Genomic DNA, 26208 nt, shown 5'->3' with positions numbered 1-26208 from the left:
CAATTGATGGTTGTTAATTTATTAGAACATTATTTTTGTTGGCACGGCGACTATCACAAAATTGTCTCTATATCGTGTTAACGTATACAGTGTGTACCTAAACGGGCGTTATTTATTGTGTAAACTATATCACTGTAAACAGTAATAATATGCCCGCGCTGTAAAGGTGCACCATGCAGTATGATTTGTAATGACAAACTGTGGAAGGGCTCCGACCGGCAACCGGTGCGTTGGCCACATGGTAACAACGTGTTGCGGCCTAGGCCTTAGTATACTGCGGTCTGCGGCGGTATACGGATGACGTGACGAGCCCCGGTTTTTTTTTTTTATCAATATCCGTGTACCTAGTCTGTTGTAGATGAAATATAACATTACTACAGTGTCGTGTGGCCAAATCAGTGTTCGCTGACCGTCCGGTTTGGCAGGTCGAAATCCAATCGTCGCTGGCCGCAGGAGTGACCATGACGTCCGTCAATTGGTACAAACAAACGGCGGCTTGTTTTGTGGGTACGTCGACGTCCAATAACACAATAACATATCACTCATAATTCGTCAACACCTAATCATTATCTAAAGTAGATTGCTAACAAGTAATACCGTAGGGATATGATAAACAAACAAATGTATTTATATAGGGTAAAAAAAAACAGTTTTTAATATATTTCAAAAGTGTTTTTAATATTATCATTTTACCTATAGGCGAGTATTGCCTTTAAAGACATATAACTTAAAAAAATGACAATTTTGTAAAATATTCTTATTTACCCATATTTTAAGAATTTTAATTTAAAAAAAAATAAACATTTGTCATTATTTATATTTAAAAATAGTTTTTGGCCACAGTTCAATGATTCAAATGTTATGGAACTATTTTCAACTCTATGACAAATTTATGCTTAATTCTTATACTTAATTTTTTTCTGTTATTCTCATTCGAAAGCGTTTTAAAAACATTCGAATTTCGATTTAAACAACCGTTTAAAAGGATTAAAAAAAAAATCACATTTCGCATTATTGGACGTGTGTGTGTGTTTTTTTTTTTGTAGCGGCCTTGCCGGTATTCATGGCGGGCATAACGCTGGGATGGCCGTCGCCGGTCATGGAATACATGAAAGAAGGACGGACGCCGGTGTCTCTGTCAACGTCCGAGATTTCCTTCGCGGTGGCGTGTACCGACATCGGCACGTTTGTGGCCGCCGTGCCCGTTGGGCGCATCATGGACTGTATGGGCCGCAAGTTCACCGTGTTCCTGTCGGCGCCCCTCATGTTCGCCGGATGGTTAATCATACTCTTCGGCAAAACGGTAATAGCACCGGCGCGGCGTAATGGAAAGTTTGGCTTGACGGCTCTAAAGCGAACACCCCCTTAAAACACAAACCCCTTTAATTCGATTGATTATTGGGTTTCGTTTAGCTACAGTCTACCACCATACCTTATTTCAAATGTACTATGACCAGTATAAAATATTGTTGACAGCCGTTATTGTAGGTATCAATGATCACACGGTTGATTTTTAACGGTTACGCGGTTTCTTATCTCATCCGTCGACATCCATCAGGTAATCAGCAATAGTCAATAGGCACACGCGATATTCATTTCAAATCAGTTTATAAATTACAACATCAATCCAGAAAGACCGATTTTCGTTTGGAAAAACAAAAAAAAACTACATTTCATACATATGGCTTTTGTGTTTACATATATTTCTATTATTATTATTTGTGGACTGTAGTTATTCACATGTGTGTGGGTGGTTAGTGTGTTAGCAGCTTCGCGTGGGAGTAACTGAACATTAGGTAAACAGCATAATAAATATTTGAAAAATGATTTAAAGTGATTTTAGATAAACGACAACCGTATGCACTAATTATATAAGCTGATGCAATAAAATTATAGTAAATAAAATGTGATAACAAATTTCCTGCGTTAGTGCCATTATAACTTTGTATGATCATATTATACAGTAATCGGTTAAAACTAAATGCTGATGTTATTTTGGAACTAAACATTGATTTTATTAGACTTTTCTTGATGAAACTGAGGAGGTACATTTGCATACAATTAATACATGTGGCATCTAATAGAATCGATATGAAACCAGTAATTAAACATTCCGACCAATTAAATGCGACGACGCATTAACGTAGACAAAGTGGCAGCAAGTAGTTAAAATGAATTAAAAAATATATTTCGTCAAATTATTCGAATGTAACTAATTACACATATGCACAAATTGTAACCAAACCCATACTTTGTTGATCACTTAATATTATACACGGTAGTAACTACTTATTTGTTATCACAAGTTCAAAAATGAAATTGATATAATCGAATCTCTGAATCATTTATTTTGTTAAAATGTAACAATGATAAAAAAAATACAAGTGCACCGTTTCAATTCTACAAATTTCACAAAGAAACCATAATAAGCGTCTTTCTGCTGGGCCGTTCGCACTTTTCGTTTTCAATGTTACTTTTGTGGATTTTAATTGAAAAAAACCAATCAAAACAAAGTGCATTGTTTGTATAGAAGTTTGGAAACGTTCGATTGTCGAACAAATACCTAGTATTTGGTACTAACATTTCCATAGACACTTGTATTGTAAAATGCTAAAAAAGAAACGTTTATTCTTAAATATTTTCGACTTTTTGTCTGAGTACAGCAAACGTTTGGTGCTTTTTCTTTGCTCAAGATAACCGAAATTAAATGTCAGCAGCAATTTTAATCACGCATAACGAACAAAACCGTAGTTGTCTACTAAACGTATTTAGCATAATAAACGTCTCGAATAGATAATATTTTATGCTTGTCTTAATGTAATGTATTAATCTTATAATTATTTATGTCAAACGAAACAAACCCACTTAATATCTAAAAAAAAAACAACCGTATAATATTTTGCTAACGTTGAGCATTTTCCCAGGCCTGGTGCTTGTACGCGGCCAGGTTGTTGCAAGGATTCGCCGTGAGCATTGCGTGGGTAGTGTCGCCGTCGTACATCGGGGAGATGGCCAGTGTGCCGATCCGCGGCACCATGGGCCTGCTGATACAGCTCGGGTACGCGACGGGCCTGGTGTTCTCGTACGCCGCCGGATGGCTGTTGGCCGACTACGACAAACTGGCCTTGGTGTCGGCCACGGTGCCCATCCTCACCGGCGCGCTGGCCCTGTTCATTCCCGAATCGCCGCACTATTTCATGTTGACGAACAAGCCCGACGAAGCGGCGCGGGCCTTGTGGCGCCTCAGAAGCTACACGCACCAAGATCTCGAAACCGAATTGATCACCGTCAAAGGATCCGCAATGAGCGACAGGTGAATTCACAAAACTTACTATTTAACACAATATGGTACAGTTGGTGTACCAAGTTAAATCTTCAAACGTTAAATTTATCCGTTTAGTAAGGTTAATTTTTTATATAGGTACATTATTAAAATCGTTAATCGTCAAATCGACATTTAGCTTATGACTTCCATAAAAATTTTCCAACAATTTAAGCCATCAGGGTAATATATATTTTTCAAAATTAGCAAGAGAGCATTCAACGACAATTGAGGGTTTTACACGATATAAATGCTGGTTATTACACGACCGTTAAGTATTTCGATGGGTCTGTGACTTTGCATGGGCAAAATGTGTATATAATTTATGCAAACTGTCCCACAGCACTAATAATAAGAATACTAATATAAACGTTATGATTTCTATTTTATGGTAGGCGCTTTTGTTGTCTGTTTACGCCCGTTAAATGTCTTTGTTAGTTTTTTTTTCTCTAGTATTTGTCGAGGGCGTCTTACATTCTACTTAGGAATTGCAATTATTTTAAAAGATGGCGGAACAAGAGCCTCTAAAGGTCTGTATTGTGATCGAATTAATTATATTTTCTAAGAAAAATTGCTTTACAAGAGGCTATAAAAAAAAATTTGATTCTTTTATCTTCTGGTAAACTTTAGAAGCCGGAGCGCTTCAAATGCATTTTTTTGGACCTAGGTATGTATCTGGCATAGGTACAGTAGTTGCCAATAATATTTGCATTTCTTACAATAAAACTTACATAATTGAATAATACAAATTCAAAAGAAAATTAGAGGGTATAGGTAAGTCATTTTTTACACCTAGATACTTTCACATCGACCATGAAGTAAGGGCACTCGATGCTTGGTAGAGATATCCTTGATACCATTATTGATTTAAAGAAAAAATAAGCTTCCTTTATTATTTTTGGAATAAATTATAAAACGCTTTCCTTTGGGTAGGTCGAACATGTAAAAACTACTGTGTGTTTACTTAAACACTATAAGATTTATCAAAATACATTTATAGTACAGTAATAACATTATCTTGATACAAATAATATTATGTACTAAATTTGTTTTATTTCTGCAGCCACAAAGGAACTGTCAAAGATCTGTTAAACAGAGACCGGAGGCCGCTAGTGATGGTCATTGCGTTGGCCGTACTGCAAATGGCCTGCGGTATTGGTGTGCTGGAAGCGTACGCTGCGTCTTTGTTGTCCAGTACTAGCGTGACGTCTAACGCTTGCGCCGTCATACTCGGACTGGTCGCTCTGGCGGCCACGCTGCCGTTCGCCATAGCCGTAGACAGGTGCGGCCGACGGCCATTGCTGATCGTCTCCTGCCTGGGCACGGCCGTTTGCCATGTATGCACTGCCGTGTGCCTGGCAACCGCCGTGGCCGGCCTACCGTTGCTGGTGGCCGTTTGCTGTGTGACGTTCTTCATCAACATAGGCATAATGCCCCTGCTGTCCGTCGTCCAGTGCGAGTACTTCCCGTCCGACACCAGAGCACTGGCCGACGCTGCGGTCGTGCTGGTCGTGACGTTCACGTCTACCGTCATGATCTTGACCTACCAGCCGATAGTCGACGCTTTCGGCACGGCCAACGCGTTCGTCGCTTACGCCACGTTTTCGTTGGCCGGCGGAATATTCTGCTACGTTTGGCTGCCGGAGACTAAGTGCAAAACGTTTGTCGAGATACAAGAGGAGTTCCAAAAAAGCTCTCAGCTCAATAAAAGATCACCGAAATTAGAAGACGTTTACGAACAAATTTGTTCATAGTGCATAGAATAAACACTATGCAAAGGATTTAATAAGACTAACAAATACTTTTAAGACTTAAGTAGACAGATTTATATAATATTATGTTTGTGTGCTTTAATTCTATAACAACAATATTAACAAATTAACACAAATGTATAATATAAGTACCCAACTCCATTTGATATATTACAAGTATTGTCACCTGTCTGGAACTATTTGTATAATACATTTTTAAATATTATGATCAAACCAAATTACAGGGTGATCAATATTACGTAAGACACCAATTTTCTGGGAAAATACTTGCATTTTGTAGTTTTTTTTATAATTATGTTATTTTTAAATATATTATGACGTTTCTAAATATTTATATTTTATTTTTAAGAGCTTTTTGAATTTTGAAACTTAAAATATGGTAACGTATATATTTAATTAACTTTTTAAATAAAGAACAATGTGCAGAAAATGTTGCCAGTAAATTATTAACAGTTTTACTTTAAAACAAAATTAGTGTCTTGCGTTTAATCGATCACCATGTATACCTACAAAAAAGTAATAGTTATATTTATAGTTGTTGTGATGTAATATGTACATTGTACCAAGTAGGTACACACTACATAATCATTAATATTAGGTATGTTATTATTTAATTTCAAACTATCGGATAAGTCTTTTGTTTTTAGTATTAAGTAACTTTAAGTAAAGAACTAACTATACCACTATTTTTTTTATTTTTGTTAATATTAAAAAAAAAATCGTTTTGGTAACATTTTTGTGTATTAAATAAAATGGGTATAAAAAATATGTATCGCCCTATAAGTGTAGCTAATTTTTAAGTATTCTAACTTACATGGTAATTATAATGGTTATATATTTACTTATTGAAGGTTTTTTTTAAATTTATGATCGCCATTTTTGGTGATTAAGAAAAAGTACCAAAAATGTTTAATGTATTTATTTTTTTTAAACTTAAAATTATGGCACTCTACAACTTTTTTGAAAATAGTAGAATGAGTTCTAAATTTGTGTGCAATATTCTTATGCTAAAATACTACTGGTAAACGTTGGCATCCATAACAATTTCGTAAAGCCTTTTCCCTAGAAAGGATAAACTTTATTATGGCCTACACTATATTATAATATATTATTATAAACTGTTTATTTATATTTAAAGCCAACAATTGTAATAACAATTTAATGTATGATTTAAAACTGATGAGAATGTCCAAAAATGAATAACTTTATTAGTTAATGATGTTTATACAAATTTGTTAAATGAAAAGTACAGGTTAAAAGTTCCGAAATTTAATGTAATAAATTTTAATCCTAAAAGTGTTAAAGTGGTTAGATAAAGCCACATAATATACAATTTATTAAGATAAATTCATAATATTATATTGTGTTGATAATTTTTATTAGTAGTTAATTGTTTTTTTTTAAAAGCTTTATTAAAAATTCAGATAGCTACCTAATAGTTGTTTAGCTATTTGAAAAAAATCAAGTTAATGACCAAGTATATTATTTCCTATTAAGTTATTTTTTTTTTATTGCCATTTAACTAACTAGGTAGTTTTGACCGAATAAGAACAGTTGCAAATATGGTTTAATAAATAAAAACAGCCAATTTGATGTATTTGTCGTATGAAATAATAATCCAATGAAGCTTTGAGTAGATATTAATGTTCCATGTATATTATCCGCGTTAAGTATAACAACATAATATAAAAGGGAGTAAATGGCTCTTTGGGCGAAAAGGGTAAAATTCAGTCGGTGTACATATTTTTGAAAATCTGGCAATCTTAGATGTAGCATAGTATACAGACTAGTCGATGTATAAAATCGGTTACTGTATTTTTTGTCCAAGCAAAATATATTTTATTATCAAATGATCAATTAGTCATGATTAAGATACATGAAGAGTCTAGGCTCCAGGTGTAAAGCCACTTTACAGCAATTTTCTATAAATGAACAACTTTTACTGTATAAATACATTTCCCCCAAGTTTTTATATAAACGTTTTATACAGTACCTATTGGAGAACTTTAAAATTTGTGTTTCAAGTTTTGTGCTGAAAAAGTAGGACATATAATATATGCTATATGTATAGTTATACGATTAAAAAAACATTACTATACAAAACCATGCATATTATATATATGATTTATTATATACATAGTAATTAATGTTCCACTTTATAAAAATAATATACATGCCAATCAAAATTGTAAATGTAGTTATTTTAATTTATTGCTATAATAACAAATTGTTTTGTATATTTTTATCAACGAATACAATAATTATGATTTATAAATACGCTATAACATAAAATAATATTAACGATCAGTTAGTTATCTCAATGTTTTACAAGAACCTTACTGTACAGATGACTTTAATCATAGTATGAGTTCAGTAAACTTAAATGTATTATCAGTCAGACTAACTAATGAAAATGCGCGTGCGTTGCACAAAAATTCTATAAGAAATATAATAATATACGAAATTGGTTATTTATTCAGGTGATAAGAGTGATACAAATTTACTGTGTCATGGTGGATCCCAGGTGAAAGGTTAATGAATGAATTTAAGGTTTATAATATGATAATAAAAAAAAATCATGAGTGTATGTACACCAAAGTTAAAAATGAATATTAACTTCGCATAAACTAATTATTGTAATGATTTACATACAATGTAATGAACAATTATTTAAGTAAAGTTTTTTTAATGTACAATTACACAAAAAGTATCGCAGAAATAGAGATATTGTTACTTGTTAGGTACAGTTTATTGTTTTTTAATTGTAATTGTCTCTCTCCGCGTGAGAGTAATATTTTTATGGTTAAGGGTTTTAAAAATTAATTTCTTTATTGTATATAGCCATAAGTTGTTAAGTTTTTTCTAGATTAAATATACTATAAAAAAAATTTAAAAAAATTAGTCTAACAGTATTTAATTATAGAGAACTATAATAGTCATGCCTACATTGTGATGCCTATAGAGTAATATTAATTTTGATGTTTCCATTAAATGCACTTTGAAGCTGTCGGTTGTTACTTTTATGAAAATTTCAGTTATCATAAAAAAAAACATATTGAAAAAAAAAATATTGATATTGTAACACCGTGTGGGTAATAATATTGTGCGGCAGATAAAGTCAATTATTGTTATTATCGAACGTCGTGGTTGGGAAAAATAAAACCTCATAAATAAAATACTGAAATACCTATAAAATACAATAAAAACAGGCATTATACAGAATGTTTGAAATAACAATAAAAACAATAACCTTTCCCCTTCCCGTAGTACAAACTACTATTGGTATTTTTTACCGTTTGTCTTTCCAGTTAGGTTTTTATTAGCTTTTGTCTTAGGTACCTAATGCCAATGCAATTCTTAAGTTTATTCGTGTAGACCTGATCTATTAGAAAATATCCGAGTCAAGTAAATGATAATTTTAGCAGGTCGCACTAACTTAAAAAAAAATAATAATAACGAATGAAATAAATACAAATTTTTCCAATTAACGTTTTTTGTTTTTATCTCTTAAGATTAGATTTTAGATTTTAATAATAGATTATATTTTTTACATAATGATGAACTATTCTATTAGTTCCGGATCCACGTGGCCGTCTGTATAACATAGGTTTATTTGTATAGTGTATAATATAAATAGATGTAGAATGCAGTTATTAATAAATAATTACAATAAATATCTAACGACAATTAAAAACCGTGTCATTTGCCTTGGATAATAATTGATGGTGTAGATATAATCTTGTCGACTACTATTCTCGGTAGGTAGGTCACCGTAAGTGATATGGATTTAATAATGTCTACAGGGCCGTCGTTATGTTATGCGAAAATTAAAAAAAAAATTTGTAGTAGGTACACAAATGACTTCGTTTGAAAATAAACGTCCAGAAAGTTCATCAATTTTTTAGGGGGAAAAACCAGATTTTTGTTTTCAATTGCGTCGATATGTTTGTGAAGATAAATCAGTTTAGTATTAAAACAATACAATTGTAATAAAATCAAACATTATCCGTGGTCTGTCAGATTACATTAATTTTAACATACCTATAATACCAATTAATGGTATTATAAAATGTTCAGTTCACTTGTCTCGAGGTTAGGTTTGGCGAGAAAATAATATATTTTTTTATCGACCGCTCTGTATACATATATAAATAATATACACTACATAACTCATTTTGTCCCGATATTACATAATTAAATTCGGTATAGTACATATTAGTGCTCCACACGTTGATAACAAATAGGTCAGATCATATTATTAATCAACACTAAAAGGCTAGAGCTAGAACGTTGCATGTATAAGTTTTCAGTCGATCGCTGTGGTAGTTTAGTCTCTTCGATATGTGTAGTTATTAGAATGTTCCTTAAGTATTATCATATTTCTCTTTTCAACTAAAACCACGCCGTCATGTTACTTCAATCTGTTATCAAAGAGCTATGGGCATGTGTTGTTGGTGCGTTTCATCTTATCGAATAACACCAAAATTGAACATTTTTGTTTTTATACAACAATATGTTTGTTACATTAACCTGTCGTTTTTTAGTTTTCACGGACACTTGTCTAAACCAATGGTTTTGTTTTAATAGTGTCGTTGCCCGTGTTGATGGCTGGTACGACCCTGGGATGGTCTTCGCCGGTGATCGAATACGTGGCAAAGGGAAATTCGCCCTTCCATATGACTTTATCGGAAGAGTCGTGGATGATAACGTTCCTGGACATTGGCAATTTCATAATGGCAATACCTGCGGGTATATTGACTGACATACTGGGCAGAAAGATAGCCGTGTTTCTCACCGTACCCATCACTCTGGCCGGTTGGATTTTGATGATGATCGCTGATAATGTAAGTTTTTTTTTTTTAAAGCCCACGAAAATACCGGTTGCACAGTGCGGTAATAAATTGTATGTAGAACACATCAGTTAACAACATGTATACCTTTATAATAAAGTGTAGCGGTTGTATTTATACGACGATGAATATGTAATTTCCACGTTACATTTCAAAGGAAGTTACAAACTTCCTAAACAAATCCGAAAATCTAGTTAATCCGGATAATTTCTCGAATCAGAATTTTATAAATCCGCATTTGCCAAATCTGAGTATTCTCATCACACAACTGTAATCATTATATCCATTCAAATAATTTGACTGGTTACGTTTTACAGTTAAACTTCAATGTTATATAATGTAAAACGATAAGTCGGCGTAATCTATGACCTATAATATTCGGTGCACCCGAAAAGAGCACAGTTTTATTTTTAACTACATGAAAATACGTAGCCTATAAGAGCACACATTAATTGTAGGTACAGCCTAAAAAAGCACACTCAGTAATTATCAGCAAATTATGATCTGTATTTAAACTGTACACACCGAGTAAAGGTATAACAATATTTAAAGACAAATAATATTTTCTGATAGTATTTTAGTAAACACACAACACAGTGTACATTCGATGTACAATCTGCACATTGTACATTGTAATTAAATAACATATTATACATAATTAATCAACAAACAAAATAATTTATAAAAGAAGAAATAATTAATTTAAAGTCCTTGAAAAAAATATCCAATGTTTTTTCAAAGAAGTTGAAACATTAATTTTATTCTTTTTACATTCTTTGCAAACTTAGTTTACACAAAATTGCCCTACTATTTCGTTTTTTCTTTGTGGCGCTTTATATTTATTTTAAAAAATGCATTAATTTTCAGTTATGTTAATACAATATCGATGTGCATCTTGGGCACAGCTGGCCCAAGTGCACTACGCTGCAGATATTCATATATGTACATGTTATTTTTTAGGCTATAATATTTTCATGCTCTTTTGGCATTACCAATTTGTGCTTTTCGGGCTAAGCATTGGGTAAAGTGTGCTTATTCGTGTAACGCCTATAACACTATATGTTGCTAAGTAGGTACCTACAGATATACTTGATGTTAATTTTGTCTCTTCGGTGTACATTTTTTTTACTAGGTATGGTACTTGTACGTCGGTCGATTTTTACACGGCTGTGCAATGGCAATATCGTTGACGGTCACACCCATTTACGTGGGGGAAATGGCTAGCGTGGCCCTCCGTGGGTCTGTCAGTCTGGTGATCGAGTTGTCGTACGCATCCGGTCTGATGATCGCCTACGTTATGGGTTGGCTAGGCGATTACCAATCGTTGATCATATGTTGCACCGTCATTCCAGTAATCACGGGGATATTGATGTTATACGTGCCAGAATCGCCGTATTATCTCATGTTGATCGGCAAAACACAAGAGGCCGCCGACTCGTTGAGGAAGTTGAGGGATTACAGCGATAAGGAATTCGAACAGGAACTGCAACTCATCACGGATTCTACGACGGAAATCAAGTAAATAGACTATTAAAAAAAAAAAAAATACCTAATAATCAAACGTGTCGACTTAAGAGCGATTACAATAGCCTAGAAAAAAAAGCAAGGGGGTGGATCGATAATAAAAAAAGCCTATAACACTACAATTCAAAATACTCCTATTGATAACATGGTAATAATGTTACAACATATAAATTGATACAGTGTCATCTGTAGACGATATTTCCTCAAGTAATTAGCTTTACTCCTTTCCATGATCTATCACAATGTTCAGCTTTTTAAAATCAAACCACCGATCCTTGTTTTTGAAGGGACACAAAATAGTTTAACCAACATTCGATACAGCATAAAATTAACTGACAAATAATTTGATTCATAAAATATGTCTGGTGATTAATTGAATATGTAAAGAACTTTTTTGTTCATGCAATGCGCATTCATATAAGTAGATCTTATTGCTATAGTTTAAGCAATTTAGCTCAACAATGTAAATGGGGATTTTTTCCGTTCTACTATTAGAACTTAAATCTATAACTGTCATACAATGGTTCAAATTTCGCAACCAAGATCTACGTTAATCGTATCGTGATAACAATAAAATATATCATAATATCAACTTTCATGGAAAATAGTACTTACCAACGACATAGTGGTGTTTTTCTCTCTACGCACAGTCCATTTATTGATATATTTTTGCAATCTATAAAAAAAATTAATTAATTAATGAGTATGTTTTTTGTAATTAAATGGTAAGTAAAAGCTTACAATTTTTCCATTCCATTTGCTTGTGTTTACATGGATGAAAAAAAAGTATTTCAATAATAATGGTTTTTGCGTTTATTATAACTAGACACGTGAATGCTTTGTTAATGTAGCGGGATTGATATTTGTTCACCAAATTTAATGCCACAATCAATGAAATAATAATTATTTCTCAAAGAATAGATTATAAAGTTAAATTAAAACAGTAGCGATGACCTTAAAACATGTAGACATTATTAAATTAATTATTTAATTGTGTAAAACTTAATTTAAAAAAAATAAGTGGGTACTTAACATTATAATTACCTATTGTTGTTATAATAGTTATCAGAATGTTTTTTTTTATTAACTACTAATAATTAGTTTTTTAAAAAATTATTGAAACTTGAGTGGGGTATTATGATACACTATTTACATAAATTGAGGTTACTCCCACTCGGATGTCTTGACTAGTTCGCCAACGTTTTGGAACACTTGCACGTTCCATCTTCAGGGCTGTGATTCGATGTTGCTCATACCGCGCTCTCTTGCAGACTAACCGATTAGCTTCGGTGGACGTAGGTTATATACCATACCCCCACTCTCACTATACCATTCTCCGCTTCCTCTTGCCGCTGCCAGCTGTTTTCTACGGGCACGCCCCTTCGTCTTGGCCGGCTACCGCATGACTGATTTTTGTCTCCGTTATCAATAGTTTCCTGCTGTATTCCGGCTGTGTTCCGGCTCTCTTCGTCCCGTTTGGTCTCCGTTTGGAGAAATTAAACTTTTCAACATTTTGATCCACATGATTAGGATAGTTACTATTCTTTAAGTAGTTTTAAATAAAGTACTTGAATGAAATATTGGCATGTCCAGTCGTTCTAAAATCATGGCTAGACATATTGACATATTAATCTATTTATTTTTCCAAATGCACATCGATAGTTAAAAGTGTCCATTTTATGTTGAAAAATTATACAAATGAGCCTTTATATGGAAATTATCTAAAGCAAATGGAAAAATGAAAATTATATTCATGTCTATTATTGATTTTCACAGGTCAAAAGGAAATCTCAACGATCTGTTTCACCGGGACCGGCGGCCGCTGATCATCGTTTCGGCGTTGGCCGTGTTGCAGATGGCTTGCGGGGCCAGCGTGATGGAGGCGTACGCCTCGTCCGTGCTGACCGAAACCAGCTTGTCGGCCAACGCGTGCTCGGTGATATTCGGCGCGGTGATAATGTTCGCTAGCGTACCGTACGCGCTGACCGTGGACAAGTACGGCCGGCGGCCGCTGTACCTGGTGTCTTGCGCCGGCACCACCCTCTGTCACATTGCCATCTACGCGTTCCTGACGCCCAACGGCGGCCACACGTCCGGCGTGCCGCTGTTGCTGGCCATTTGCGGGTCCGAGTTCTTCATCAACATGGGCATCATGCCGCTGCTGACGGTCGTCCAGTGCGAGTACTTCCCGTCGGACACGCGGGGCATGGCCAACTCGGTGATTGTGTTCGTCATCACGTTCAGTTCGACGGTGATGCTCAAGATCTACCAGCCAATCGCCGACGCGTACGGCAAGCGGGTCAACTTCGCCGGGTACGCCTTGGCCACGTTTCTGGGCGGTATCCTCTGCTATGTCTGGGTGCCCGAGACCAAGGGCAAGTCGTTCGTGCAGATCCAAACCGACTTCGAGTCGTACATGTGGTTTGGTAAGAAAAAAAGGAAATCCTACGAGAAACTGTGAATGATCACGTTTGACGGTCGGCGACGAGTTTCAAACTGTCAATATTTATTGTTTGTTGTTAATTATTTATTGTTGGCGCGTCGTTTCCATTCGGACGCCAAGAAGACCAGTTTATAGGCCTCCGTTTGCCTCCGAACGATTCCGCTTTCCTCCCAAAAACCGAAAAGGAACCTAACCATTTATACCTCCAAAAACGTAGGGTGTTTTTGTAGGTATAAATGCCAAATTCATCTCCCATCACCGAGTTTTTGAAATCCGAATCAAACGATACAAAAGTCGTGTTAACATATTAATACTATTATAGTTAGGTATGTATATTCTAGCCAGAGTTGTTCATTTATATACCATGATAAACTATAGAACTATCATAAAAAATAATTAGTTCTTACTTGTTCTTTATTAAGTGTTATAAATAACTTGTATGACATTTGATATTTTAAATCAAAATTTTTTTAAATTAAAATTCTATGTATAAATGTATGATATTGCTGTTGTTCGTTAATTATTATTATAATTATTATGTTAAAAACAACAAAGAAAAAAAAAATGTCAATTAAATTAATCATTGTGTAAATATCAACAAAATAATGTTTAACGATTAAGTATACACTAATATGATAATTAAGACCTCATACGAAACACAAAGAAAATATACTGTGTCCAATTTAGTGTTTTTAAAAACTACACAAACGTTTGCAGTCGACTTAGATGGATTAAACTTTAGGCGTCGTTAAGAGTTATTATAAGTTTACAAAGTTACAGAATAAATAAGCTATCAAGTTGCTATATTATTTTTTTTTTTTGTTAATAGGCTGTACAAAAAATACATAAATTAAAAGCAAATTGGGAGGTTCATTTTCGGTATTGTGGGAAAACACATAAGGATTTTTGGAAGAAAATAGATCTGCTAATTAAAAGTTAAGTTTTGAGATTTATAATTGTCGTTACCTACCTACTATACTTACTGATTTATTATTTATAGAGCTATATAAATACCATTTATGTAAAAAAAGGCTTCATAACTAATTGAAACTAACTGTGTTGAAAATTCGAAATAAATCATATTGTTTGTAAAAAATATATATTTTAATTTAAAACATGTTTAAAATCAGTATGAACAAATTTACAAAATGTACCAGAAATAAATATCCACATTGACCGAATTCGTTAAGATATTACACAATATCATAATTAATAGTGTATGATTTACTTATGAAATATTGTTACTATAGTTTTATATTATTGTTATTATAGTTGCTTTTTTATTGGTTTTATTTTTACCACTTCAACAACTAAGGCTATTATTAACCAAAGAATATTACAAAGTTATTATGTCATGCAAATAGTACTTGTTTAACCTAAATAAATTATTCTAATAATAAATATTATTTAACGTCAACAGTTGTAAGCGTCAACTCGATGAAATGTTCATAAAAAATATTTCATATGTAAATTATTAAACATTCTTCAATAATTATAACTAGGTTAAGGAGTTCGGTATAGGCAACTTTTAGTTTATCTTATTTTGCAACTAAGTCTTAGCTAACTTGTTTTAAATAAATTACAATGGTTTTTAACTGACTAAAAAATTGTATTAGGACTTGGATTGTTAAATTTTTAAAAAAGTAATAAGTACAGTACAGAAGTTTTTTTTTGTAAATAACTGAATCGGGTACGTACTTAACTTTTCATTATGACATTTTCAATAAAATAAAGGAAATAAATTAAACGATATTCAGACGATAAACAAATATATATGTATATATATATATATTTTTTTTTTTAAGTAAGTACACTCGTGTTTTTTGTTTTATCTCGAACGAAAACAATATATTTTTCAATCAGACTCTTTTCTACGGTAACTGTTAATCACCCACTCTATCGTGAAGCCGATCGATGTAGCAATAAAACAGCCACGAGGCCGGAAACGAGGAAAAAAAATAATATTCCCCGTTGCACTTTGTGTATACATGTATACACACTTAAATACAACCGGCAATGCGAAGTTTAATTACCTCGTTGTAGACAAAAGCCGGGTCTAACAAAGTCGACAAAGTTTTAATTCCGGGCCCGCGTCTGCCACGATATGCAGCTAACCCTCCTAAGCAAATTAAAACGGTAACAAAAGTAAGCCAAACCAAATAACTTGAGCTGTGATTTATTACAAAGCGGGCTCAGGGGCGGCCACAGTAAGTGTTAACCCCCCTCCCCCCTCCTCAAAAAAAAAATCAAGTCTTAAGTCCGCCTATGAAAAAGTGCATTCCAGACAAACGTAAACCGCAAAACATATTTAAACAGTCAACTGAAAGTTTAACAAATTGCTCATAGATTATATTAAAAAAAAAAAAAAGATTCCACGATTTCCTTTGTTTTCTGTCCGTATGAACAACAATTAACTAATTGTTAGAAATGCACAATGTTTTACGTTTATGTTTTAAGACAAGCTGAGAAATATAATAATATTATGATTTGTTTAATTAAGTTGAAAAAAATTACTTTTATTATTATATTACCCAATTACTATATTTCTTTGGCAAATACTAGATGTGGTGAGCTGGGTGTTCTAAGTCCAGATCCAGAACACGTGGATAAGTGTACTCAGGAGAGAATCAAAATAACTATATCACTATAATAATTTCGCAATATGTAATTATTTAGATTTTAGTAACTATTTTAAACAATTACACTAGTGAAACTAGTAGGTTCACCACATGAACAATACTAATTTGTAGTATTCCTAAACATATTTATGTATCATAAACTGTTTATAATATCTACATAATAAAAAATTAACACCTTGTACTTAAACTTAGTTTGTTTCAGCACACCTTCACGTATTTGGGTGTTCAGATAAGTTTGCATATCATGTTTTATGTTGTATTCACAAAGTAAATTAAAAATAATGATCAAGTTAATTAGTAACAATAATAGTAGAATAGTAAAAAAGCTTATATTATTAATGAAGTTGGTTAATCTTGACTTTTTAAACGTTGATGTAAAAAAAAAACAATTCACTTATATACTAATCATCACCATATTGCTGCACTGATTTTCGAATGGGATGCTAACTATTTAATTAATACTATGCTCTAGTGTGAAAATAACGCAGTGCGAAATTAACAACCGCCGATTTTCCAATTTTAATTAACAACACGCCGCAAATAAAAGTATATAGGTATTTTTTTATATCGTGTTGAATATTATTATAACAATCTAAATAGGATTAGAAAGGTTAATAATATAATATTATAGTTTGGCTTGTGTGTAGTGTTGGCGTTGGTGAGATAAAAAAATAAATAAACGAAACGATTAATTATTATAAAATCCTATTATTATAATGCGCGTACATACTAATAAAACGACCATCCCGTTGAAAAAAAAATTATGATTTCTCAGAACGTACATAATAGTATAATATAGTAATAATTATTTATTATTATTCGTGGTAGGGGGTACACGCCGACGCTGGGCGGTTTGGCCTACTCCATTAACTGCGACGATAGTCGACCGTGTCTTGATAGCTGTCAAAAAGTATCATCATAATAATTGTTATCATCGTTCGGTCCGGTTTGCACTGTACAACAACGATTTGATCACAGCAATTAAAAAAAAAAATATAATGATAGTAGTAGGATACAGTATAGTATCGATTTTCGTCAGGTCTCGTTTGGCGTCGACCGTGTAAACGTGGTTTTTTATAATAATTTTACCATTCAGACAAGCGACAGTTGCGACCCCGCCAGTGGCCGCACGGCATTTCAACGGTCGTCTCGTGCTCGCTACTAGAAAAAACCAAATTGATAAACGACACATCCCTCGCTACTAAGGAAAACATTTTTAAAAATGTTGATAAGACGCCAGTGTGGACTCGGAAGGAGCTGAAAACCCACGAGAGGACCTTACCGGGTTAGGGACGTGAACTCTAAAAGTGTAGATAAAAAAAACAGCTGTCAAAAAAACCATGAAGTCTTACGTCAGCACGCTTCGTCAAGTATTGGCGACGCTAACCAGTGAGTAAACTTTCTTTTCTTTTCAAATTTTTTTTTTTTTTTTAATGTTTTACATTATTGTTTGTGTTTTTTCGATGCTCGTAAACGGTACACCTCCCGGGTTAAAATACAAATATGTATTATATTATAATAATAGGAATAATAAATGTGTATAAGCTTGACCGCTAAACTCGAAAGTGTCTACACATCACAAACCGTACCTGAAAGGTACTCAATCAGGCCAAACATTAAGGAAGTTTACCCATGCCTATTTAGATTAGAAAAAAACCTAAACCATTTTTCCATATCTTTAAATCATTTTTGTCATCTTTAAACTACGGCGATCTATACATTTTGTTAAAATTGTCTAAAACCTTTCCAAACGTTGGTTATATTCTTTAGATGCAGTACTAACGGTGCACAGTGTGAAAACCCGAGGATATAATATCATTAACACTTTCCTCAAAAGGTGACATGATATTATTTTTTGAATACTTACTGGTGTAATATAAATAATTTGGTCGCGCGTTTCTAAAAAATAATAATAAATATAATCACACTTTTTTTTAACACAGCTGATGTATTTTTTCTTCTTCAAAATTATGGTTAAATGCGAATTGGCTTTTAGTCCAGATAGGTTCAGATATATTTTATAGCATTTTTATGCCGGCTGATATCAACGAATTTAGCGTTGTAGAGTATTGCACGTGAACGCTCACACGGGGCCCATTCCCATCGATATCGGTATTTTTTTTTATTTATTTCCTCTGGCTCCTCCCCCCTTGTAATAAAAAGTTCAAATTTGTTTTCCATAAGTATACCGTTTGCATAATGGGACTCGTTGCATTTACGGCACCGAATTGGGCCGGTCCGCCAATAATTCATATTATACCAGAATTCGTTTACCTGTAGTTTTTTTTTTGACCACACATGTAATATAATATTACATAGTACATTGTATACACACCTTTATCTTAAATATTAAAAAAACAACGAAAAACGGTCGAAGGCCAGTCTTTTTTTTTTAGAAAAATATTATTTTTCAAAATTGTTATACATTTATTATATAGGACAACGTGACCGTGACCGGGTCCAAGGGCCACATAAGGAGTTTATCGTGTACATAGATAATTTCCATTAAGAGCTAACTGAAATTACTATTATTATTTTTTATTATTATTATGATACCATATTAAACGCATTATCAAATTTAAATATAAAAAAAAAAAAAATGTTTAGCTCTTAGATATACACATGTACATACTACAATAATCATTATTGCAGTGGTAGTATAATATTATAAAGAAATATTTAAAATCAATATAATTATAAATACATACAGGGTGACTCATTGAGGATAACACATTCATTTTTTTCTTATAATAATTGTAGCTTTTTTTTTGAAAACATGTTTATTAATGTTATTTAAAATATTATAAAAGTATTCAATATTTACCTTTTTTAGTACTTTCCGGTGCTCTATTAAATTTTTGAAAGTTAAATGGTAACGCCAAAAATGTAATGAAAATCAAGAATAATTTAACTGGTTGATAACCAGTTTTGGATAGTTATCTTAGTTTACTAAGGTAACTATCCAAATTCCACTTACCACCATAAATTTCAAACTTTAGTAACTTTAAAAGTAATTATCCAAAACTGACTTGCACCCCAAATATTTATTAATGGGTTGAGTGTGAGACATTTTTAAAGTTCAAGCTAAAACTATTGTGTAAATTGATTTGCATAGCAATTAGGATTCTTTGTTGCTATTTTTTTTTCACACTATTGCAGCGTACATTAACAACGTTTTTAAGCAGTTTTTAATTACTTTTTTTTTTTTACCAAAACAGCTAAGCAGATTGCGTGATGATATTTGTTAAGTATTTAGGTTAATATATACCGTTGAAAAAAGGAACTTTGTAATTTTAATATTGATATAATAATAATAAAAGGGTTAGATTTGAGTGGAAAAATTGAAGAAATAGAAAATGTATGACGAATTAACGAGAAATTCTAATTTTCTTTCTTGCTTATCGCACAAACACACAGTTCAGGCAAAGTCAATGAGTAATTGTTATAATAATCGATTAATGAAAAAATTGTATTTTAATTATTATATTGATTTTACGTCGTCATCGTTTTATAATAAACATCACAATTGCAAAATATCAGTTGATATTTTGTTTTTATGGCTCAAATGAAATAAAATAATACTCAAAGTCTTATTCATCTTAGTATAGCATTAGGTTAAATATCATAATTAAATTAATGCTCAAATTTAACCATTAACCCTTGAAAAATTATGAAACAACGGTAATAAAGCCAGCATATTAAGAAGGTCACAGGTCTTAAGGAGTTTTGATAACAGGAAAGCCAATTGCATAGTTATCTTAATTCTAAAAGTAGATGTTTGTAAAATAATTCTGAATAAACACGGTTTGGTTTTAGCGAATTGTATTCGTTTCAGATATAATTATGTCATAAAAAAAAACTCAAGTTTTTAAGACAAGTTAATTCTTGAGATACTCCAGAATAGTATTATTTTTATCAGCGCGCATTACTCAACAGCACTCCACATACCGTCTTAAATTTTAAACTTAAATAACTTTAAAAGTCCAAAGTCTTATTCAAAACTGGTTATCGACTATTAAACTATACAACTATTTAATTATTTAATTTAGTTTTTGACGTTACCGCTTAAGATTCAAAAATTGATAGAACAAGGCAAATATTTTGTAATTTTATTATATTCTAAAATAACATGATATTTTAACTTCGTTGCGGAGCTGATTTTTCTTTAAATTAGTTCTCATGTGAAAACTGCACATCAATTAGGCGGTATGTAGTATATTACAGTAGTTATTTAGAGCAGACGTCGCGTCATAGCTAAATTATTTCCTATATTGACTATTAGTATTTTATTATTTTCTTCAATAAACATTTCTATTATTTTAATACCTGTAATCGGATATTAAAATATGGCTTAAATAACTCATTAATAAGAATCGTATTTCACTTCTGTAATAATTTCGGATTTAGTTTGAATTGTATTACACTACGCTTTAAAATCACCTTAATTATTTATTATTTTTTTAAACAACTATAATTATTACTTTGACAAAGTTTGTTATGTTAATCACTTAATGTAATTCAAGTGTGGTAGTAAATATGAGTCAATAGGTAAATATTTTATATAATTGCCTCTATACTTAACTCCTTAGTCATTAGCAATGGTAATTTAGCAGAGTTATGCAAATTTAACATGGTATTTTTTCTACATTCCTATACAAAGGTTTTTTTTAAAGATTATTATCGTTATATTTCTTTAATAGACTAATAGGAATAAAGAATAATGTAATAAATAAACTGGTGAATATTCAAAGGGTTAAGTGAAATATTAGATTAGACCAAAACTATTGTTTTCATTATGTTCCTATAGGTGATGTTCATTAGTTATCTTCCACATCTTTTTCGAAAATTCCATAATAAACACATATAGAAAAAGGTTTCATTGACAAACATTGTTTAATTAAACAATTTTGTTCTTAAGAAAAAGTCACTTGTACCCTTTTGATTATTATTGCTTTATATTTACTTATAGCTTATAGTTTTTCATTTTAACACAATAATAGGTTAGTGCTGTTATCAAAAATTAAGCTGAGATTAGGAAATCCTATTAGATACGAAAGAATGTTCATTGATCGGGACTTGCAGTTTGCTGCATTATTATAACCACATAACATTTTCTTTTATTTGTAACTTGTAGTAACGCTATCGGTGTTTATGGCGGGCACGTTTTTCGGTTGGCCGTCGCCCGTCACGCAGATGATGAAGCACTCGATAATTCCGCCCATTAACATGACTTCCAGTCAGGAATCTTGGATGGTGACGGCCATAGAAATCGGCAACCTGATCTTTCCGCTGCCGGCCGGTTTCTTGATGGACACGTTTGGCCGACGCTTGTGTCTGATGGCCTCCGGGCCGCTGGCACTGGCCGGCTGGGCGCTGGTGGTGTTCACCAAAGACGTGCGTTGCCTGTACGTGGCGCGCATACTGCACGGTTGCTCCATGGCCATTGCGTTCGTCATCTCGCCCGTGTACGTGGGTGAAATAGCCGGCAACAAGATACGGGGCTCGCTCAGCGTCTTCTTCCAGGGTATGAATATAATGGGCCTGCTACTAGTGTACGCCGTTGGCTGGTGCTCGTCCTACAACACCCTGGCTCTATCCATGTCCGTGGTAAGTTCAGTCCACCAATCGGGTTAGAATTATTCTTCGCTGCCTCATCCTTACCATTTTTCCGTGTCACACTGCTCTTCTTGAGGGAGCCGTTTCGGCTACTTCCCCCTGAGAAGAGGCTCGACAGAAACTAACCAAACCTAGCCTAACTTCATTTAACCAAACCAACTACTCGTACCTATCTCCAAATTTATTCGATACCTACTCGAAAGTGTTGATTATATTTTAACCTTTTGGCATTGTATTATTTTATATATTATGTAATATTATGCTTGTGCAGGTGCCGGTGTTGCTGACAGTATCGTTGTTTTTCATACCTGAATCGCCCTACTACCTAGTGATGGCCGGCGACAAAAAGGGCGCTGCCGAGTCGTTGAGCTGGTTGAGAGCCACCGACATTGCTGGCGTTGAAGAGGAAGTGCGGGTGATGAGCTCGTCCGAGTCCAACATGTCAGGCAGTCCCAAAGACCTGTTGAAGCGGTCGGGCAAACCGCTGGCCATCGTGTTGGTCGTAGGTACCAGCCTGATATTCAGCGGCATCAGCGTGATCGAAGCGTACGCGTCCACTGCGTTCGGCGACAGTTCCGATTTCTCGATAACGGCGGACGCGTGCGCCGTCATGCTGGGCGTGGTGGCCATGCTGGGCGTCGCGTTTTCTGCCACCGTGGTCGACCGGTTCGGACGGCGGCCGGTGCTGCTGCTGTCGTGCACGGGCCTGGCGCTCAGCAACCTGGTGTCCGCTTACGGCCTGTACCACGTCCACATGGAGTGGCTAGTGCTGGTCGCGCTGGGCGCCACCATGTTCTGCGGCAACGCCGGCCTGATGCCACTGGCCACCACCATCTTGTGTGAGTACTTCCCGACTACCGACCGGGCGCTGGCCAACGGCATCACACAGTTCGTCGTCACTATCGCGTCGCTGCTGTCGCTCAAGATCTACCAGCCGGTCAGCGACATGTACGGCATGCACGCCAACTTCCTGTTGTTCGCCGCCGACGCCGCCTTCTCGGCCATTGTCGTTTACATGTTCGTGCCGGAAACCAAGGGCAAGAGTTTTGAAGAAATCGAAATGCTTTTCAAAAAGAAAAAACCCAAAGCGGTCAGAAACAGGGCGGGCAAAGTGTAAGTAGTCGCCGAGCACGATACGCAACACTTTTCTCTACACCTGACGCGTTTAGGACATAGGGGTGGACATGAAGGGCATTAGCACCCTCTCTCTAATGTGGGCTTGAGGCTTAAATATTACAGGGACTGAAGCTCCCTCCTAAGTCTTAAGTCCGCCTTTGTTTGTAAGTCTTTTGGACCCTATCCTACCGCCCCGTCAAGCAAGTGTGAAGTTTAATTGTAAATAATTACCCATGCGGTATATAGAACCCCAGCAGCAGCTATCTTCTCGGTCTTCTCTGTGGATTCTTGCAGAGCGTGCGATAGGAGTTAAGTTTGCTCTGTTCGTTGGAATTCGGCCAAGACGAAGTTGTGCTCACCTGGCAATCCGAATTTCTAAAGCCAAGTCCGACGTGTTGCTAGCCAAACGACTTGGCACGCTCCGAACTCCATTCAGACTTTAATCTAAAAATAAGTAAATAACTTTTAAAACTTAATTCTTGTATTTCACATACGACTGCGATTTATTTATTCTATCGTGCCATAATATGCAAAACTCTGAAAAATGTCTCGCATACACATTTTTATACTTCTGTAGACATATGCTGTTTAAAGCGAAATCAAGTCATTATTATTATTTTTTTTTTTGTTAATTTTATAACTCCAAAAAAAAGACATTATTGTAATATTTTTATAGAATAACATATTATTATCAATAGATAATAAATAAATTGTAAATTCAACAACTATCTACCGTAGACGTACGATTTTAATTATTTTTGTTGTTTTTACAAATGTATGATATTAATTTTTTGTATACTAGTTGATTGTTGTATAAAATGTAGGGGATTTTATAATATAAATTGACATTAGTTAGATTTAAAATAGTTGTATAGAATTTATAAGTTTTTTATGTACAGTGAATAATTCACTGTACATAAAAAACATATAAATAACCTAAACGGTATAATTATTATACCGTTTAGGTTATTTTTATTACTAATTTAATAACTAAACGGTCAATTGTTATTGATGAATAAACCGAACGATCAAGAAGTACCACTTGATAGTACTACCAATACATTATTATTATTTTTTTTTTAATTTAATAGTTATAATCTTTATTACTCTTTAATCTTGATAGATCTGTGTCTTTGTGTTATATATTGTTTAACATCTTCAATTTAGTGTATAACACATAACAGTTACACAGCAATATAGCTAATCTGAGCATAGGCAAACAATTAATGTTTGCCTAATTAAATCCAACATTATCGTCTCGTTCGTAATAATTTGTTCAGTCGTATAATAATAATTAGCGATTAGTATGTGTAGTTTCTTCAGTGTGATGCTGATAGGCCGTATTCAACAATTCTAACACATCAAAATATGATTTTGGATTTTAAAGATAACTTGGAATTTATAGACTTTTTAGAGTTCAAAAATAGTGAAATTGAAAAGATTTTTTATAAGACACTTCTCGGGTGTTAAGCTTAAATAAAGTTGTTAGCATGAAGTTAAAAAGTTTGTCAATAATCTTTAACCCAATAGAGGAGGGAGGGTACTGTTGTTTTTATTTTAAAACACATTTATAAAAAAAATAAAGACCTAAAAATTGGACTGAAGAACGTTTTTGAGTTTCTAGGAATGCATTTATGAACGAAATACAATTTTAGTAAAATTTTAATGCAAATTTAAAAAGTAATATAAGATGTGATACCACATTAGGGTGGTCGTTATTTTTAGTTCACCTTTGCAAATAGGTTACCAATGAGTTTAAAAAAATACTCTATTTTTTATTCAAATCCCTTCATTTCTCTATGCTTGAATGAGAAACAATGGTATCACATTTTAATGGTATCCACCATCGAAAAAATACATTTATTAGAAAAAACTGTAATAATCGCTTTGGATCGTACTTATGACAAACATCAACATGCTAAAATTAGGAAAACAATGGGATTTAAAATCATTTACAAGGCTACAAAATAAAATATTTTGACTAAAATATGAAATTTGTAATTATTAGAACTAATTTAAATGTTATGAATAATTTTAGTACAGACAGTAATTAATACAGCAGGGCTCATCCACCAGGCTCACGATGATTAATAAAACAATTATTTACCACTTGATATATATATATTATGTCATATCATTGATGATGTCGTTTGTTGTATTTAAATATAACTAAAAAATCCATTTTTCATTTGTGTAGTAATTATCAAAACTTTACATCTATAATATTCTGCAATAAATAAGATTGTTTAGTTATTTAAGTTTGTTAGTTTAACTTTAGTAGTTTATTAGCTATAATTCACAAGTTTATGCGTTCCGAATTAGCTGAATGAAAACCTTATTATAATAAAAAATAAATAAATAATATAATTATTAATTCCAAATTCATCATAATTCGTTATATCGAAAATTTTATTTAATTTACACTAAGTTAATTAAAAAAATAATTTATATTGGCTTTGAAAAAATGTATTAATGTTCGATTTAACATGACAGCGGTGCAGTGTTTTGTTTAAAAGACAATTACTTTATTTCAAAAGAACTAAAAAAAAACAACACAATAATAATTGTCACGTTTTCGATTATTTTATTATCCAAAAGATCTTTTGTTTTTTTTCATTCTTATTTTTTTCGGACGAAGTGGGGTTTAATTTTGATGAACGATTTTACAAGTGGGATTTACTTCTTCATCGTTCGATGTGACTGTGCACACAGCGTTATTAAGTGGATGTGGACGGAAAACACATAAGCCCCTTCTGTTTATAACGAGTGCTCTTACCCACACAAAAACAAGAGATTACTTTCCCTCTCAACTATTTACCGAGCAAAAAAAAAACATTTAACAGTATTTTTTTTTAAAATTCTAAACAATAATTATTATCTTTTTTCGATATGTTTTTTTATTGTTATATTTTAATTTGAGTGCTCG

General features: G+C 33.2%; 4 protein-coding genes across 6 annotated transcripts in view; 3 read left to right on the top strand and 1 right to left on the bottom strand.

Moving 5' to 3' along the window:
• Positions 1–26208, bottom strand: part of LOC126839088 (uncharacterized) — a 121154-nt gene that overhangs the window by 83432 nt on the left and 11514 nt on the right. Inside the window, exons 1-3 of one of the 2 annotated variants that reach the window (XM_050574093.1) lie at positions 12513–12953; positions 12210–12422; positions 12084–12144 (exon numbers count right to left, since the gene is read on the bottom strand). The gene's annotated coding sequence lies outside the window, so the exon portion shown is untranslated. Of the gene's footprint in view, positions 1–12083; positions 12145–12209; positions 12423–12512; positions 12954–23513; positions 23727–26208 lie in introns of those variants that run through there. The other variant, XM_050574081.1, reaches the window with a different exon arrangement.
• On the top strand, positions 130–6340 carry LOC126839089 (uncharacterized). The gene is made up of 4 exons (XM_050574109.1): positions 130–507; positions 1047–1303; positions 2925–3313; positions 4386–6340. Exons 1-4 carry the CDS (start codon positions 462–464, stop codon positions 5074–5076), a joined length of 1383 nt encoding a protein of 460 aa, XP_050430066.1. The 5' UTR covers positions 130–461; the 3' UTR covers positions 5077–6340.
• LOC126839126 (uncharacterized) lies at positions 9345–15073 on the top strand. Of its 2 annotated transcripts, XM_050574203.1 has the most exons (5): positions 9345–9548; positions 9682–9938; positions 11077–11462; positions 13245–13894; positions 14741–15069. In XM_050574203.1, the coding sequence occupies exons 1-5, from the start codon at positions 9503–9505 to the stop codon at positions 14758–14760; spliced, it is 1359 nt and encodes a 452-aa protein (XP_050430160.1). In that variant the 5' UTR covers positions 9345–9502; the 3' UTR covers positions 14761–15069. The 2 variants fall into 2 exon arrangements, with proteins under 2 accessions (XP_050430160.1, XP_050430151.1); XM_050574194.1 differs by having other exon boundaries at positions 13245–15073.
• Positions 17433–24340, top strand: LOC126839135 (facilitated trehalose transporter Tret1-like). The gene is made up of 3 exons (XM_050574217.1): positions 17433–17939; positions 21685–22157; positions 22438–24340. Exons 1-3 carry the CDS (start codon positions 17891–17893, stop codon positions 23281–23283), a joined length of 1368 nt encoding a protein of 455 aa, XP_050430174.1. The 5' UTR covers positions 17433–17890; the 3' UTR covers positions 23284–24340.

Source organism: Adelges cooleyi, unplaced genomic scaffold (genome assembly GCF_023614345.1).
Source record: "Adelges cooleyi isolate 19-005CV unplaced genomic scaffold, UGA_ACOO_1.1 ACOO_flye_CR_arks_rails_tigmint_CR_PRNA_108, whole genome shotgun sequence".
Lineage (NCBI taxonomy): Eukaryota > Metazoa > Arthropoda > Insecta > Hemiptera > Adelgidae > Adelges > Adelges cooleyi.
This window is presented reverse-complemented; position numbering and strand designations above follow the sequence as displayed.